This window comes from Solenopsis invicta, chromosome 15 (genome assembly GCF_016802725.1).
Source record: "Solenopsis invicta isolate M01_SB chromosome 15, UNIL_Sinv_3.0, whole genome shotgun sequence".
Lineage (NCBI taxonomy): Eukaryota > Metazoa > Arthropoda > Insecta > Hymenoptera > Formicidae > Solenopsis > Solenopsis invicta.
In genome coordinates this window covers 4,252,952-4,273,228 of record NC_052678.1, presented here as the reverse complement: position 1 = coordinate 4,273,228, position 20,277 = coordinate 4,252,952, and the positions used below count along the sequence as shown (strand labels likewise).

The 20,277-nt window shown below is 38.7% G+C and overlaps 1 protein-coding gene across 6 annotated transcripts in view; it reads right to left on the bottom strand.

The window, feature by feature from the left end:
- Positions 1–20,277, bottom strand: part of LOC105207684 (polypyrimidine tract-binding protein 1) — a 478,610-nt gene that overhangs the window by 435,131 nt on the left and 23,202 nt on the right. For all 6 annotated transcript variants that reach the window (XM_039457815.1, XM_039457817.1, XM_039457821.1 and 3 more), the window contains exon 2: positions 3,901–3,925. In XM_039457815.1, the coding sequence (XP_039313749.1) occupies positions 3,901–3,925 (25 nt within the window). The remainder of the gene's footprint in view (positions 1–3,900; positions 3,926–20,277) is intronic.

Below are 20,277 nucleotides of genomic sequence, written 5' to 3'. Positions count from 1 at the left end.
CCGCCGCGCCGTCCTATTCCGTTTGTTATGTTATTCATTAGCTGCGCCTAGGAAGCCCCGAATTATACAGGCTATCTCCTCCCCACGACTTACAGTCCTCCTCCGCGCATATAACCCGGGCCTTTGAATCGTATTTGCCCACGCATACGTTTAAGCGCTCTCGAGGCGCTTTGACCGAGGTGTATCGTCGATGTGCCGATTAGCTGAGCTCTCTCTCTCTCTCTCTCTCTCTCTCTCTCCGCGAAACCTTGAACACCGTCGCGGCTTCCGCCGTCCGATGTGCCACTACGGATAAAACGTTAAACGGCTTGGGGCTCGTTAGACCGCGATATATCCTCACGTTCGAGAAAGAGAAAATTCTCCCCACGGGCGAGGGAGCTAGCACGCGCTCGCGTTTTAACACCGCCGCTCGAAAACTTTGAATAACGGTTTGTTGTGGGTCTGTTAACTCCCTCGGGTGTGCTCGCATTAATGTATTAAAGTCCCGTAAATATTTGAAATTTCGCTTCGCGGCTAATAATCTACGTCTGTATAATCATAAGAGTATTCCGGGTGTTTACACGAATTTTGTAAGAGAATCCCCTCAGATTTCTCGGATATTTCAGGAATTTTATTCGAAATTCCAGATTAGAGAATTTTTATAACGCAGCAATGCAGCTTTGAAACGTTTTCATTTTATCGTATCTTTTAATGTTGCTTAATCGTGCAAACGCAGAGAAAAGCTACTTAAGTTTTGAACGTCACATTTGAAACAGTGCGCGTGAATAATATGAACTAAACGACGATGTAACGATCCGTTCACTATACAAGGATCTAACTCACCGGAAACACGAAATTCGAAATGTGATTAAATGCACACAGCGGCAATTTGAAACGATGTATTGTCCTCTGTTGCCACTGATTTTTTTTTTTATAAAAACTTTTATAAAATCGCACGACAATGTACGTGAGCGTATACCGTATTTATTGTTAATCGATTGTCAACATTTTGTGACATTATAAAAAAAGTAATCAAAGAAACAATTTTGTGTCAGAAAAAGAGACAGAATTTCAATTTGAAAGTAAAATTCTCAAAATTTTCCCCTCAGTATCAATAAAATTTCATGAAAATTCATGATTCTCAGGGATAAAAAAGAAATTCTCTGGAAATTCCAAGTTTTTCCGGTTTTTCCTCGTAGTAAATCCTGGTATCGTATAGGGGAGACTGGAACTAGTTGACTTTCAGTTTTTAATTTTTACAGACAAAACTGAAATATGTATCAAAAAAACAAATCCTATGTTAGTCACTGGATTCATTAGGTTATCTAAAATTTTAATAAGCCAAATCCTTACAACTGTTATAAAAAGTTGATGATTTTTCAAACACATTCATTGCGTATCGAATAGTCGGAGCAAATCAACTATAGCAGTTGTAAAGAAATAATATATATTAAGTTATATTAATATTATATTTGAATATATCTTTATTTATATTAATGTAGAGAATATATTTTTCCAATATATTTTATTTATTTTATTTTATTTACAAAAAATTGAAATAAAACTCACTTATATTTTATTAATTTTTAATTATTACATAAAGCGGTTTTAAACCGCTTAATTTATATGCTGTTAAAAATCAACAGCAGAATTTAATGTAATGTAACGGAAGCAAATTTCAAGCAGGTGCATTAAAAACATTTTAATGTAAATTTAATGTGTAAAATTTAAAATTACATTGAATTTCATAACATTTTTACCAGTGTAGTTATTTCTCGATAACGCTAAAGTTATTCATAAATTAAGTGTATCTAGAATAAAAAAAGAATATTATAAAATTTATCAGCACTAATTAGCACATGCATTTGTAATAAGATTGACCTATCTGCTCCACTAATCCATTAAAAAAGAAAATCGTAATAGGCAAATAATAAGATAGATAAATGAAAATAAATTGTAGGAATATATCAATTAAGATCTACACTTATACTATCTAAACAGACATCAATACTCAGGCAATTGTATAGTAATTTAAAAATAAATAATTTAAAATTAAAAATATTTGCTTATCTATGATTTTCCAGCAACGCTTCGTAGTTTTTAAACGATATGCATCTGCGCTAAAATACGTACGCTTCGGACAGCAATGTTTGTCGCGTGTACGATTATAGCTATCTGCAGTGTTTTATTTTATCGATCCAATTAGTCTTATATAGCCCCCTATAGTTAACTAGCTCTAGTCTCCCCTATATCACGATAGTACGGAAAATTAGAGCGTTACGAATGTATGAAATCACTTTGAATGCTCTTGCCCGTGCTTTAAGTGATAGTGCAATCTGATAAATTTCGATATACATCTAACAAACAACAGTAATACCAAAGCAATTGAGAGGATTCGTGAAGGAGAAACCGTCATCTTGTTACCGTCGAAAGGTTATCCACTACGTCAAACGTGGTGGGCGGAGAACAAAGAAGCGGGGTTCGATGGACAAAGAGCCGGAACGGATCGCATTCGAAACTCGCATGTCGCATAGGAATCCAACAATGGTCGGGTATCAACCGATTCGCCGTTTGGGGGAAACTTTGGTATCGCGTTCGCTATCCTGCTAGCGTCAACTTACTTGGGTAACCAGTAAGAAGAGCTACAAATGCGTGTGGACAATCATACCTCGGGTCATACGTCGAGAGAATTTAGATCGTCAAGATTTAGATATTTGCCGTATATAATGTTAGCGAGGTAAACCGTTACGAGACGCACAGAAATGTTTTAAAGGGAGGATTAATAATATACCTGTGTACACGCGCACATGATTACTTGCACGACGTCAGTTTTGCAGTTCCTTGAAAATTGATTGGGAGGATTTGTCCCGCGATACACGCGGGTCCTGCCTCCCTTAGATCTTCGCCATGGGTTTTCGCGAAGTAGACAATAAATAACATGGAAGTACGGGAGATCCCATTTGCTGTCGATCCGGAATGATTGATAAATTGCCTTTATTAATCCTCGAGCGACGTTCGCGCGAAGGGAGGCTCGAAGATGAAGTTTCGTCTCGCAGACGAGATACCTTCCGGAAGTTAACTTCTCTTGAAATACACCCGCGTGCGGAGTTCTCGCTTGCGTTAACAAAACCGAAGTGAGCTCGCAACGAAAATTAAACGGATTGACAGGTGGAAAAAAATTAATCGCTCGATTAGAAATTCGCGAAGTAGTTAGGAAAATAAAACAAAAATGTCTACTTACGTGAATGGCAGAAGTTTCAAGAAGATAGGTGGAAGGACTGTCAAGTGCAGGTATGGACATCACATCGACAGGCTTGGTTGTGTTATAAGCGCACGGGACCGAAAGTGAAAACGACACGCCGTACGACATTTGATAAAACGACCGTCGCAACCGTCTAATTCAATTGATCACGTCTAATTTTTCTTATTAAAAATGCGATACTATCTACGCAATTGTAGAAATGAACGCTCCTTCCGTGTAGACAAGAAAATATTTCTTTAATATTTAGCAGCGTATTTTATTCATTTTATCATTTTCCGGGATCTCAATCAATAGCAATTGACGTTAAACTATGATAATAATTTTCAACACGATTCTAGAAATGCTATCAATATTGATCAAAGCTCTTTTCTCTCTCGCTCTCGGGTAAAAGTCACGTGTAAAAGTCGATAATCCAATTTGTAAAAGTCTTACTTCTAATATCTTAACTACGTATTTCCATTTCTTTTCCCCGGAACAACTAATTCCACCAAGAAAAAGAAAAAAGAAACAGTGATAGTCGTAGAGATGCAAGAGAATAAACGAGAATGAAAGAGAAGGAAGGGCGTGTTAGATACAGAGAGATAGATTCTACGAGAGATAGAAGTAAAAAAAAAAAGGAAAGAAAACTAAAAACGTGGCGCATACGGGAGAGCTCGTACCTTCTGCCCGCTGTGAAGAGTATCTCTGTAAAGTAAAACAGAAAAGAGAAGAGTTAGAAAAAGTGTATACAAATACGATAGATAGACAGATAGATATGGCAGAGAGCGGATATAGTAGGCAATTCTAAGTTGAAACAGTTATTCGATGTAGTTCTATTAATAAAGATCACAATAATGTGAGGACAGATACGTGTGCGTGTGTATGAAAGACAGACAGAGAGAGGAAGAGAAAGGCACAGAAATGGATGACAGAAAAGTAAAGAGAAGTAATACATTAGCTAAAGTGACTGAGAATGGACTAAGTCGATTTTCGTGAATTAGATAAATTTCGTCAATTAAATATCGTCTTTTGAAATAAAAAAAAAAATTGATGATTAGGAAAAATTATTATTTTAAATATTCTTAATATTCGCAGCTGCACTTGCAAGAACCGCGACGTGCCTTCAATGTGCATAAACTCTATCGGCGCACAGGAGGTTGAATGAAAAAAAAAAGATGCAGAAACAAATATACGACTCAATATTGTTTATTCAATTTTTATTTACAACTTAAAAACTAAGGATATCTGAAAACTAAAATGTATCTAGAGGTAGCGCCTTCTCTCCGTCCCCGAATATCTCAGGAGCTGCAACCATTGGTCTGAAAGAAAGCCCAGATTGAAGGAACTGAAAACAATGAAGAGGTAAGCGTAACATTTCATATTGTGAAAACAATATTCTGAAAATAAAAGGTAGTTAAAAAAAAATAAGAGTGCTTTTTCATAACGCAATCATTCAAATCGTGGATTCGTCTATAAACCCGACGAATAAATTATACATACAACACGAAAAGGGAACGGACATTTTACTGAAATGTCTAAAACTTCAGCTGGATCTGAGAATATTTTTTGACCATCAAAATGTAATTATAATTTTGTAGGACACTCAAACTGGAGTGTCAAAGCTTTTCGCAACATTTCTGATTATGCTTGAAGCGTCCTTATTTCGATGGTCCAACGAAATTACTTTTAAATCTGTATTTAGCAAAAATTTTTGGATGTCCTTCCGCGTACGTAAAACCCAAATTCTGTATAGAATCGCTGCACCAGTCGCTGAACAATCACCAGTAAATGACTATGTTTAGAAAAGTATTAAAATAATAAGACTTTGAAATGATAAATTGCGAATTAATTGTACTTTTACAATCTAATTTTCATAAACATTTTATTAAAATATCATTTTTCTATTTAAAAATGTAATTATATTAAAATTATATTTGTATGTTCATTAATTCCATTTTTTATTTGTTCATTGACTGGTGCAGTGACCCTAATTCCAACGACTCTATGCGCGAAAATTACACTCCGCGAGAGTTTCTCTTTCGCTCCTAAAATATTCCATAGTTTCAAATTAATTTCAATTGAAATTTATTTTTGCGGCGGCGAATGTAGGCCCACGAGGTGATTTAAGTCCACCGCGTACAGCAAAGTTTCCCCCTCAGGGGCTATTTACGTAAGTAGCGGTTGAAGTTTGCGTAACTTCCGGTTTGCCACGGCCCAAGCGATTTTTCGAGGCGCGCCGCGTCAGTGCCCCCCCCCCCCGTGTTTAATTCACTCGCGTCTTGCTTGCGTACCGTCGTCGACGACGAATTCTAATTAGTCGACACGCCGTCAGCGCATTATCAACCCTTCGCGAATTGCTGCCTGTTGGTCCACGATAACACGCGAGGGTTTCGTGCGGATCGCAACGGCACGAGCTAAGCAAAATTTCGACTTAGGACGCGAACATCGAGTAAACCGCAGATTGCGGCTTACTCTGCTATCGCGGCTAAAGAAACTGTGACTTCCCAGTGAAAGTTAATGTCGCCGTAATGTCTATTAATTCTTTTTTTTTTATCAACGGTTTGCTCTTCAAAATTCAGCGCCTTAAAACGATGAGAAAGCAGCATATTGAAATAATAAACATCCCTATAACGAGCGGTTTCGTAAATTAATGTTGTTGCGGAGATGACGATCAACATGGTAATATCATTTTGTCGATAGACTAACAAGCGCGGTCTACGAGCCTTTCGTTTTGTCACTACGACAAATACACAGATTCAAATTTGTCAATGATAGCGATGAAGGGTCTATTAATTTTACATAATTACAAATAAGCTTAATGGCATACGAGGTGGCGCGGGTAGATGGTAGGCTATTTCGATTACGCGCATACTAGAGTTATAGGTAAGCAAACATCTCGGGTGAAGAGCCAAATCGGAATATACTGATTGCACTAGTTCCACCCCCGCTCCCTCGGCCCTCGCCGCATCGATGTATCATCGGCGCTCTGTAATCGGAATGGAATCGAATACTAATGCAACAGCGCGATATACATTATTGCGTTAGTTGTATTAATTATGCTAATTAATGATGTTAAACAATGTCAACAAACAGAGGTACGGACTCCCGGCTGACGCACAACAACAACATTGTCGATTACCTAACGCGAGCGCAAACGCGCTGCGTGTGTAAATCACGCGTGTGTAATCCCGTTTAAATAAAAAAAAATTTTTGTTTTACACCGAGAAAGGAAGTCGTTAACTTGACTTAAATTTTCCAACTCGATTGAACCTCTTCGGTTCAAGCATTTATCTATTTAAGTAAAATATATAAATGCTCAAAGTGAAATTCAAATGTTTTATGTATCCAGGTCAAATACATAAATACTTGAGTTAGAAAAAAATTTAATCGAGCTGAAAAATTTAGTCAGGCTAACGACTTTTTTTTTCCTCAGCGTATTTATCACGTGGCATATTTAACGCGCGGGCTTTATATACTGTGGATCGTAAACTGGATTAATCCCGCAGGAATAATTGATCCGCGCAGTCATTTAGGCTTAGCGAGCTCAATACACCGCGGACACTCGTGCACTTACGCATCATGTACATCCATTGTATATATACATGGTTTTCTTAGGGACAATAATATAATAAACATTTGGACAATTTAATTTGTAATAAGAAAAAAATAAAACTAGACTGAGCGATGGAAAAGGCTAAAGCTTACTCCTTCCATTTCCATTCCTTAATTTAGAAAAAATGAAACGAGGCGGATGAAATGGACTGTCGCTACACGACGCAAAACATGATCCACGCGAATTTTCGCAATAAAACCGGCCTCGTGCGGCACACGATCCTTTACCGCTCCTTCAGCTCGCGCATGTCGCGCACTCGTGCGGACTCGTCGTATTGACATGTAGGACGTGTTTTGCCTGGGCTCGCAGCACACAGGCGTCCACTCGCAGACACTTGGGGGCACATTCACGCGCATCGGCGGATACCACATCGCGATTGGCACTCGAGAATGCCGTGTGTACGGCGTCCTCATCGACCAAACGCGTGCATGTGTGCACTCTCCTCCCCGCCGAAGATGGCTGTGTGTGGGTGGATGCTGGAGAGAAGGCGAATAAGCGAGGGTAGGATGATGCAGCAGCTACAGGTAAATGTAATTAGGGATTGATCGAATGGTAAGCGCGCGGAGCCGTCTAATTGCCCGAGCCGATAGCTATCTTCCGGCAGATGCCCGATCGACGAGAAAGCTCCAAGCTCTCTTAGGATTGGCGGAACAGCGATTGGAGAGTCGGAAGAATTTGGCGAGACTGTGATTCCCTCGCCGAATTGATAGCGATACGATCTTCGGCCTATCGCCGAATTTCGAGATCAACATCGCGAGGGTGAAAAGCGTCGTTATTATCAGTAAAGTTGTCGATGAGAAATGAGCGTGAATGTATAATAACTTTCATTTTCGCGTGTCCATTTCCAGGGTGCACGCATAACCCAAAGTTAAGGTGCAACTGTGGACAGAGTCAAAGACGATTTCGGCGAGCTAGCGTGTTAGCGAAGAGACCACCACACCGTCGAAGCGTGACGCACGAAATTTTCGTCGAAGTCCGTTACGAGATGGACGGTCCGTCTCTTAAGCGACTATCGATAGATAGATAGGAACGGAGACAGAGACGGAACACGTGGTGGAGCGGCAGCAGGGAAGCGAAGGACAGGCCTGCATGAAGGGAGAGACCCGGGCACCAAACTATTGTTGCCAATATCTCGGACAGTTCAATTACTTGGTTATTACGCGCCTCCAAACTGACAGGGTTGCTTACATGCTCCGCCAAGCGGCTAATGCATACATGCATGTACACAAACTGCACTTATGATGACATTTCGCGTGATCCCGTCGCAAAGCGGACACTCCTCCGTCTGCATCATCGAGCATTAATCCGCCGCAATCAATGGCGCGTTTATGGCGCGGTCCGGCCCCGTTTGCCAACCTAATCGTTTAATCTTCTGGAGATTCTTAATAGAGAGCTAATTCAATTAACAAACCAGGCATGCGGTTGAAATTAAAGCGATCAACCGCCGCTGAGCGCTCAACGGTCCGACTACAAAGTTCCTTTCGTAAAAACAATAAAAAAAAATAAAAAATCGTGCGAGTTATTTATACAAGTCAGAAATCATACAAGTTACACGATGAAAAGCATTTTACAACGCGGAGAATAATTTTTCTCGCCCGCATCTTTTATTAATCTCGATTTCCAAAGCGGCGCTACGTGAGCTTAAACGGGAATTTAATTTTGCGCCGATCCAAATATGTTCCTCGAACGATTTTTCCTTCCCGTCCGTCCATTCTAAACCCATAACGGAGAAAAATCATTATCCTGAAAACTGACAAGCGCTGCGACAAACCGTTCTATTAAAACCTAAAGTCCCTCCTAGTAAAATATCCATCACCACAGTTGCGAAAAAAAGATCGGGCGCCAGGAAGTCTTAAAAATTCCGAATATTTTATTTTTTAGGGTCAGCATAATTCAAGCCAAGAACGAAACCACGTTTTGCACTTCGTTTTCATTTAATGGAACCGACGCATCGGCCGCGACGTATAACGATTGATATTTCGGTTAACTGTACAGCCGATGCACGTTGATTGGAACGAACGCCCCTCCCCCCGACACACACATTCGGCAATAAGCGTACCAGTAAAATGATTTCCATTTCACGCGGCCAAAACGAGCAACACGCGAGAGAAAAAGAGAGAAAGAGAGAAATCCATCCCGCGCGCACACAGTAAAAATAAAATTCAGGATTATTAATGCCGCGAGACATATCATATATCATATTTCGCGCACTTTTGTCCTTATAATTCTTACAATAAAATACTGCACTGTTGCGGTGCATAATAACGTGACATCGCGAATGCCACGTCGCTACACATTTAGCCGTAAAGTCAAAAATAATCGGCGTGTAATAACATCTCATTTTTCGAGGGAAAAAAAAACGCGCGCACGCCAGCAATGCCCCACAATTTTAGCAGCGAGATGCTAAAACTGATAAAGTATCATACAATTTCGCTCGTCCTTCAACTTAAAATTTCACGAGAATTAATAGTCTAATGATCTATTAATTCTCGTGAAATTTAAGATTCTGTAAAATTACGAAAAGCCACTAACGTAAAAATCTTTCCTCTCCGCGGCCGGCTCGATACTTAATATTCAGCGAGATTATTTTGATTAATCTGAAATCACGAATTCACGATGATTACTAAATGCGCGACTGCAAGAGAGCGAGACCCGTGCGGGATTTTATAAATCGCGAGAACTACGGGAACGGAAGACGAATAATTTTGATCGAAAGCGTGGAATTCGATTTGTCAACTTCCGAGTTGCGAAGTGAATTGCCGCCCGGCCATCCTCGTTCGGCTCGCGCAGGGCCCCGGTGCCGACGCGACGGCCACGTCGTGCATTTACGACGCTAATGAGTCGAACGAGAAACTTTTCCGTCGACGATGCAAATGAGGCGCGCGCAGAGCTACAACGCGACCGATGTACTTGCGCTTGTCGGGGCCGCGAGGATTAATGGAAAAACGCTTCGGAAGCAGCGCAGCTCGCGATAATTGATCCCAGTTTCCCCGACTTAATTGACATAGTTTTAGATAAGTATCCAGAAGGAGGGGTTTTCCCCTAAAACGCGGTGGGGATGATTCGCAAGAAATGGCTTGACTGATGGCCGGAGTATGACAAGAATGTTGAAATGTCATAACGAAATGAGGAGGAAGCGAAAGATAAAATTACGCGCGGGAGAAATGTGAGATAAATGAGAAATTTGCCGTCGTAATGCCATAGTTATTTTCGATACGCGTTACACGCCGGCATAAGCGATTTCGTAACTTCTCTATAAAAACGTAACATTTAAATATTACGCGCAATAAAAATGTTTACTATGCAAAATATCTCTCGCGCTTTATAAGCCGCTCGATAATTTTATAAACAAGTTGTTATACACTTGCGGCGCGCTTATCTCGTCTACTTTCCGATATTAATTACAGACATTACGTTTGCATTTTGATTAATTGACGCGCGACAATAATACAGAATAAAATGAAAGTTTTCGCAATAATTAATGAAATCTAATTGCATAGAGGGAGCACAGAGAGAATGGATGAAACATAATATCTCGTTCAGCTTCCTATATTTAATTTAATATCGCCGCGCGCGCACAAAAAAAAAGTGACGCGTTTGTTCACTTTATTAAATGGACTTGTAGTTCCGCGTTAATATAATTGCGCGCCGCTATGCAAATGTAACGGGTAAAAATATGAATCACGCAACACACATCACGTTTCGCTTAACAAACTTTACATTACATTAACAAACATAATCTTCGCGTATTCATTTTACACGGTCTCCGGCGGTAAACGCCGCTCCCAAATGTACAATCACAAATGGAAAGCTTGGCGGTTTTTTGCGTCGATTTTATCTAGCGAAAATGGATTTCAATTATGGCTCTTGAATTCTACATATATTGGATTAAATTACAGATAACTTCAAATATACTTAGTTTAATCCGCTTTAATGACCTAAATAAGCAGTTTTTTTTTTAAATAAACGAAGCTATTAAGGAAATTGGTTTATTTAAGAAATTTCACAATGAAATGAGAAAGCGAAAAGATAAAATTACGCGAGCAAAATGTGAGATTTCGTGAACATGTGAATTTGTATGTATAAATTAATCATTTTGATAAAAAATACATGAACTAAAGAAAAGGTAGAGAGCAGAAATATTTTAAGATGACATGCATAAATAGCATCTTGAAAGAATGTCGTCTTGCGCCATCAAATTTGCATGAATCTCAAGAAAATATTATACGATCGTCGCACACAAATATTGATCGTCAAACGTGCGTGTAAACTACGTTATTATTGACAAATATTAATTATATTTAAGCAGCAAATTCCGCCTCCGTCACCTTTAGTATCGTGATATGTATGTTTGGGCAAACTGATTATTAAATAACATCAAACAGCACGCGTTGCGGCTTCCTTTTGCCTCGTGTTTCGCAGCGCGCAATTTCGGGATCGAATGGCGATTCGTCGAAAACACGCGCGTAACAAAATGATCGTTATGTCATTTCAATTATTCCATAAAATTATAAACGAGAGAGTCGTCACGGTCGCCGCTCTAGTCTAAATTACGTGGCCTGCCGGCCGCGGATCGTAACGTGATTTCGTCCGAAAATACGCCGGGGAAACGATAAACTAACAAACAATCTAAATTGTCGTAAATAAGTGCAAAGGCAACGATCCATGACTCGTCACCACGACATCTATGTAGGCTAGCAAAACGATTACGAGTAAAAATTCTTCATAAAACAAAAATGATCTACAAGAGCTAGTAAGAGTACAACGCAGTTAGACAAGCGTGGCAACAAATTTTTCAGTTAGATAATGAAATTAGCACAATTTAGTTTTCATGTGTAAAATTAATGAACGTTTCCACTCTCTTTAGAATCATTTTTCTCAACAATTTCATACGTGAACCATTCTTGGTCTGACAAGGGAACGATCGGAACTGTCCCGCACCGATTTGGATGAGCTTTGGATAAAATAGGTTTTAGAATGTTAAAAAATATTAGACTTATCTTTATATCTGCTTATCTCGGGGTTTAGAATTTGAAACACCCCCTTTAAAAATAATAAACTTTTTTAAATTTAATTTTTTTTAAAAAGTGGATATATTGTTACACAAAGTTTAAAAAACTATAAAACTTTTGTATGAAACATTTTTTCCACCTCCTAGTTTCAAAGATATTAGGTAAAAACAAAAAAAATTATTTTTTAGAGAGTATTTCAATCCCTAAATCTCGAAATAAGATAAAAAAAATATAAATCTAATATTTTTTTAATGTTCTACGACATATGCGAAGCTCATCAAAATCGGTGAGGAACAGTTCCAACAGTTTCCTCGTGAGTAAAGATAAACCCACTAATAGGTTCGTATCCTTATCAAATCCGTAGTGCTGTAATACCGTTGACTAAAAATAAAACGTGGAAAATAAAATTTACTTTATATAATCTATATGGAACACTGAGAGCTGTATAAATTAATCACAAAGTGACTCACCTCAACGGACCAAGAAGGTGTCAAATACGTCGGATAAGGATATCATCGTTAAATCGCTAGAAACATTCTTGTTTTTGCGTCTGACCGACATTGCGGCGGACGGGATAGCCGTAAAATTAGGCGCGGAAAGTGCTGCTCGCGCGAGGGCGCGAAAGCGTAGACTTTATTTAGAATGGAAACTGATAAAAATCGGCAAAACCGCCGCCGCCCGCAGCCACCGGTGCGGCGCGGCGGCCGGCGTCGTGCGCGCGAGCGCGCTCGCATCTATCGGGGTTGAAAGTTTAATACCACACCGCTAGAATTTCACCTCATCGGAGAGGGGCGATAGACCGAAGTTCGATATTAACTTTTCTCCTCCCTCCTCCACCTCCTCCTCCTCCTCCTCCTTTTCCTTTCCCTTTCCTCCCTCAGCCCTCTCCCTTTTTTTCGGACGGGGGCACGAGAGAACTCGATGGTGTTTTTACGAGCTGTTCATCCCATTTCCCGAGAGCCGTTGGCCGTATATCGGCTACATTTTCGCTCATTAAAAAGTTCCCGAGCTCGTGCCCAAGCGGGTGCCTCTCTCGTTCACCTCCTTCTCATCTTTACAGGGCGCGGCGGCGGTGTGGCGGTCCAGACGGGATTTTCATTATTAAAAAGTATTACAGCTGACCGAAGGGATGAGAGGGTGGAGTGGAATACGAGGAGAGGGGGGGGGAGGGGGAGAGATGGAACGCGAAGAGGCAGAAAGAAGGTGGCCGAACGAGGGAATAAATGGGGGATTACTTCGGGCACCGAGGTGGCAGAGCTAATTTCAAAAACCCGGGCGGAGTAATCGCCGGGATCTTGAAGGCTTCCCGGATGAACTCGGCGCCGACGGCGAACATCCTACCATTTCCCCTCTGTACCTCCGCGCGATTAGCGTGTGTCCGTCCCATAAACGCGCGGCGACGGCGAGTCTTAAATAAATTACCTCGACCTCCGCTACGATCGGCGTATGTATCCGCGACGCTACTTTGAGCGCGGCATTAAACGTTCCCGGCTGGTCTAGAAAAAAGTGAGGCTGGATTAAATACACGTGGAACTTTTACTGAAAAATAGCGCGGCAAATTTTCGAGGCTCCCACAAACGCAATTAGCGATGCGAGTCTACGACGATGCGGTTACGGCATGATGACACCCGACGAGAGGTCTATTCTATTTGATCTTCATACGCAAATGTTTACAATCCCATTAGGTTTCGGATTGCCGAGGACGTGAACGCATGAACGCGTGCGATTAATAGTAAATACTGACTGATGTCCCGCCGAGTATAAAATAACTTTATATGGCCCGCCTAAGATTTGCGATTTTTTTTCTAATTTTTTTGCCGAGTCCAAAATTAAAAATTTGGTCAGATTTAAAGTAGATAACACTTCTAAAAATTAATTTAAAATATAAAACAGTTTCACATATTTACGCGGGTGCAATAAACATTTTTGGAAAGTGTTGTATTTAGGATACATGTGTACTCAATATGACCTAATTATTTTTTTTCTTCTTCACAAAAAGTGTTAGAAAAATATATAATAAAGTGATCTAATGTTACATTTATAAAAGTATATTAACATATTTATTGACAGATTAACATATAAGAATACATAAAAAATATTTTCGTGAATATTCATTTAATGAATAATTGATTTCTCTTAACTTTTCCTCCTTAAAACCATGGCTTATATATGAAAGAGTTTAATAGGTGAATTAAAATTCATAATCTGAGGTAATAAAAGTACTAAAAAAATTTTACAATCGATGTACTCATTTATTGATGTAGGTTATATTGCTTGTACACTGAGAAATTTTCGTAATTCAAGTAAATATTGTATCTTATTAGAACTATTCAAACAAATTACTTCACACAAGTAAATATTATATTTTAAAGTAATATTTTTTGCAAACAAATAATATTTATTTGTGTAAAGTAAATAAAATAATTTGCTCGAATAGTCCTAACAACATATTTACTCGAATTACAAAAATTTTTTTCTCAGTGTACCTTACAAAAAATTTTCTTTCTTTGACTATAAACAGGATACTATATGAAATATAAATTAAATTCAACGTTGTCAAGTATAAATATAAAGCTACAATAATATAACCTGCGGAGATAAATAACCATTTCTCTCTCTCACTTAAGAGTTATAGGAAGCATTAACTTTCCTACGAAATATTAGATCATAAGAAACATAATGACGAAATTCTATTTTTGACCTCACTATCAATAACAGAACACACAAACTGTTGCAAATAATAAGTCACGTTGATAGCCGGTATGATTCACTAGCATTTGTTCAATTCATCATCATGTAATTACTTAGAGACAGCAAATAGGTCATATAAAGTACACTTAACTTAAATAATACACAGTTAAAAATCGGCAGCAGAATTTAATGAAATGTAACGGAAACAAATTTCAAGCAGGTACATTAAAAAAAACATTTAATGTACATTTAATATAAATTTAATGTTGTCAAAAGTGCACTAAAAATGCACTAATTTCATGCACATGATTTTTAGCTATTGATACATTAAATTTAATGCGTAACTTAAAAACACATTAAATTCCATGACAGTGTAATTATTGTGGCGCTCAAAACTATGGAACTCGAAGATTCGTCGAGAACGTTGGTAACTCTCTAATCTGCTGATGTTACGTTAAGCCGGATTTTATCCTTGTTCTAATACTGAAATGTATACCGAGGAAAGCGTCATATGTATTTATTACTTAGGAAAATGAAAAAGAATAAAAATAGAAAGCAAAATGAATGTTGTGATTTTTAAAAATCTTGAAATCATTTGCCCTAAAAAAAAAAAAAAAAAAATACGTAGGTATACTGATTATATTGTGTTTTACGAAATATTAAAAATATTCTCTTCCTTTCTCTCTCGTGAAATGTGTATGGGATAATGCATCACTCTTGGATAGTAACGAGAAATTTGTTTACGGAGAGGTTGGTAGTTATGGAAGTTCGTAGGAGGTGAAGAAAAGAGTGTACGCAGCTCCAATATTTCATGACTTCTAGACACCCACGTGGCGTCTAGAGTCATATTATGCACGGAACACATTTAATTTTTTCGCAGAACTCGATTACTCGCGGTTACCGTGGGAAAACACGTGGAATTTAGTTAATTTCGACACGCGCACATACGCGACCGGCGTGCCTTTTAAACCACGCTTAATTAAAACTTTAGATTGCCTACTGAATACATTAATGCTATGCTTTCTACAGAAAAGTACGATAAAATAGGGTGAAATATATCGCGGGGTATGCCGGTAACAGTTTTTGTTCGTCTTGAATTAAACTGGAAAATGGAAGTAGAAGTTTAACTTAAATCTCGGCCAATTAAGCCTCGAAGGTAAAAATAAATAAAAACATCCCGTTTTCCCGTTCATTTCAACTGGACTTTGTAGATCCAGTAGAAATTTAATTTAAGGCTTCATACTTTGAACAACATACATACATACAATGTTGAATGTTAAAAGTGCATGGCACGTGTGCATGCATAGCGCGCGAAACAAAATCCGAAGAGGAGAAAAGTCCGCCAGGAAATTTGTTAATGAGAGAAATATGTTCAACTGTTATCTAACGCGATGTTACAGTAATATATAATGATACGCGTTTAACGTAACTTTTCCTTCATACTTCAGTGCGGCACACAAAAACGAAAACTAAAATGTCAAATGTAATAGAGATCAGGCTTTTCAAGAATCAGAAGAACAGACAAAGGAAACGGCAGAGAGATTAACACGATGGATCCGTTAGCAATACCGTAATCCCATGATCCTTTTGCACGATCCCTGCGGGCAAGCCGTCCGGGAAATTCGCCTTTCCGCCGCGAAACAAACAGAATTAAAAGCGACCTGGTATGCTTGCGTTAAACGTGATTAAATATCAAAAGCCGCCTGTTTCCCGCGACACGCCCATTCCCCTAGTACTCACCGCGCACACAGACTTATTATACGACGGCTAATTAGGACGATGAGAGGGTCAAGAGCGGATAATATATTGTTCTCGCAAAAGAACTGAAGCTAGAGCTGAAATTAACTAAAGAAACGGAATAGCGAACGCACGCGAATTAAACCGGGCCGGGCGCCCTTTTCAGTTACATTTTGTATGAAAATATGTGCGTGACTGCGAAAGCAAAATTCAGCATCGCGAAAGAACGCAGACTCCCTTTCGTGGCAAATTTTTAATTTATTAACAAAAAAAGAGACGCTCTCTTCTCGAGGTTGAACGATTATGAGATAGATGCATCAAGTCGGAAGTAGACGCGTCGCAGGTATGTATAACAACTACCAATATACAAAGTAATCGCGAGGGATGGAAGACTTGGGAGAAAATCGAGACTTGGGAGAAAATCGAGAAAGAGAGCAGCATTACCGAATTGCTGCTGAATACTTCATTTCTCTGGCTGCTGCTTTTGGTTGCCGAGAAGTTTGGGCGATGACAAGCGCGACTGATCCTTGGCTCCAAAATCACTGTTTAATTTCACTGTATGATTTACGCCTGCGATCTTACACAAGTGCCGAATAGTACGACGAACAATGATGATTTATTAATATACATAATACTGAACTTTCGCGTAGTTAACTCAACTCTATACACGTAAATCTTCGGAGAGGTTTACATTTCCTTAAACTCGTAATTTTTTAATGAATTGCAGAGTACTTATCCAATTTCGGCAAGGTCCGCTTATTCATGTAATATCAATCTTGCAAGCTAAAGTATTCGCAAAAGTATTGAGCGCAAGAGAAAAGTTAGAGAGATCTTAATAATTTCATTTATTACCGTCTCGTCGCACCGTCGTGCCCGCGGGTGTTGCACTCGTTCTTTATTTCGTGACTCTTAATTCCGACGAATTATTATAAAACAATGTTATCGTTTCATTTGACGTTAAAATTCCGGAGATGTTTTCCGCGGAAACGGCGGGTGAGTTGTAATATACCTCGGGCGCGCGGAAAAGCAAAAATTTCAAACAAAGTGCATTCAACGATAATTACATTCGAAACTTGTCTCTGGCTCTCTTTCCGCACAAAAAGCAAAAGCCAATTTTAAAATTTACGCTGATCAAAGAATAGTGATGCAGCAGTGTATACGTTGCAAAAGTCATACGAGACAATTATCGAGAGGATGATACAATTCTCATTAATTTACATGAACTTTCCCTAATTTATTTTACAGAACCAAACGGTTTTCACGTTGTAATCAAATGATATAATGGCACAGCTTTATTTTTTGACAATAAAAATATACAAGCCCGTCAAAATAAAACCAAATAATAATTCAAAACCGGCCACATGGTAGCGCTTAATTAAACATTACTTTAAGAAAGACATTTTATATTTAAACTAAAAAGAAAAATTACATAAAATCATGATACGTGTTTCAATCTCACTTGGTCTCCTTCAGTCGCAGATATAAAAAAAATTAAAAATGTAACATTTGAATATCTTTCTTCAAAAATACTTTTTGATTAAAGTTAAATTACAAATAGATATCAAAGTCAAACGTGTTGCTGATCGGAGACGTGTCGATAATGTGCATAGCAAGCTTCAAATAAATGTGATAAATTGGTCGTTAATTAAAAACCGTGGGTACAAAGTCAAATTTCAAGTGAAAAGCAGAGTACCTTCAGTTTGTTTGTAAAAAGAAGATTGTAAAGTTGAAGTGAGTTCAAATGGTTCATGTGTCTATTAACGGTGTAGGTATATAAACGGTCGGTGTATAAAATGTAACATTTAAACGCCAAAAAATTATATGTGTCGAGTGGATATGACCGTTCGTTGTCGCTAGCAGTGGCAGACTCATTTTTTGATTTTATCGAAAAATCCCGAGAGAAAGCTGCATCGGCGAGAGCTTATGCTTTCGGAATCGAGTATTGCGCGGTGTATTTTCCCCATTTAGCGAAACGTTATTAATTGAAGCTTAGGCTTCAATTCTCAATGAATGGTGCAGCAACTTCCAATAGCGTGAGAGCGATTATTATTCGTTATCCTGTCGTTAGTGACCGGCGAGCTGACTAGAATTTACGGTCGAAGCCGGTATTTGCGCGAGAATACCTCGGAGAGGCTTAAGCGGCTTTCAGAACGCGCGGTGACGTGTGTTTTACGTGTCCTTGCAATTCCTGTTTATTATCCACTACTTCCAGGTTAAAAGAAAAATTCTTTTCAGCGTCTCACCGCGAAACAACATAGCGCGCACTACATACAATATTATAAAACAATTCCCCCTCGAGAAATTTGATACGTCTACATTTAATATACATTACGGAACTCATGTAACAATACGTTTCACAAGTTTCTTATAAACTCTGGCCCTGTTATATGCTTTGTACATGGAATACAACGAACGAGACTTTCCTGTTACAGCCCCTCTGGTTTATTAAAGACAATATGCGCGCTGCGATGCCGCGCGCCTCGAATAGAAATGTATCTTTAGAATCTTGATCGTGTTTGGCAAACTTATGGCATTTCGCGCCGCTACGAGACAAGACATTTTGACGACAGAAGTCGGTAATTACGAGTCGACGCCACGTACAGCCGGAGAAGGGAAAAAGACGAGAATGTCGGATATACAATAATCCAACGGCGCAATTATCGAAGTTTATCTGGTCGCCTGGCTGCAATGATTTTCCGTTGATATAAGACCGCGAGAGCGAGAACAAGAGAGACAGAGAGAGAGAGAGAGAGAGATCTTGGAGAACTCGCGAGTAGCAGCGATTAACTCCGACGATACGGGGAGGAATATAGGAGCCGCGAAGCGAACCGCTTGGCAGTCGTAGAAACTTTTAATGGCGCGACGCGGGGAAAAGCGCAGCGGAGCTCGACATGAAATATGTAAGAGCGTAAGAATCTATCGGACACAAAGCGGCACATAATCGCCGGGGCCGCGCATTGTTCCGCTGCACAATGCCGGGCTGCACACGGAACGACGTGACGCACTGACGAAAGTCGGGCGACAACAGTCGGCGCAGTCGATCGGTCGGTCGGGTCTTATGAATTTTTCAACTCGACCGTCGGCGGCAAAGCCGGCAGGAATATTGGATTCACCGTAGAAATAGCAAATGTCATCAAGATAAGTTGTTTTTGGATGTCCGATTATATATGCGGCCGATGTTGTGAGAGACATCGAAACGGTATCCCTGAACTGATGGCTTTGGAACACGGATTCCCAAAGTGTCGGCTACGAACAATTTTTCAGCTGTGGTAGAATTAAAATTTTGAAATAAACTGCAATTGCCAAGAGCGTATCGCTCAAGTTACTTTTTATTATATCTCACATTTGATGCTGTTTTCGATGTAAATCAACATTCGAAATTGCAGTTTGATGTTTCAGGCATTTATTATTATACGTGAAATATTTCAGTGTAATAACAAATTAATTTGTATTAAAATTTTCCGTAACATGGTGCAGAAGGTGTGATTTAAAAAACCGGTCACCTAAAGCGTACCTGTGATCTCTTAAATCGCATCGTTTTCGAAAATATCGGATTTATAAATTAAAGTACTTAAAAATATAAGGAGTCATTGATATTTACTTTATTCAATTATTAGTTTTACGTTATTACTTATTAATCTTACATTCGTATTATTTGCAATGTAATAAAATTTGTAGTCCGAGTTAAGAAACTTGATAAGAGTACATATAAAAACATTACCTTAATTTTTACAATAATTGAAATATACAATGAATGTAAAATATTTTACAGCAAACATTGCTTTTATAAAGATATAACGATTCGCAGTAAAATTACGTTATTATTGCGTTATATAAATTGATGAGAAATTTACATCAAATGTACTCGATTTTCTAAAAGCATGATAGCATGCACAAAACAAGCATGCATAAAACTTTTTCTGTTTACATTATTTATTTCATATTTAGTTTTTATTTTTGTTATTAAATGTTGCTTTTATTAAATAAAAATATTCTAAAATATT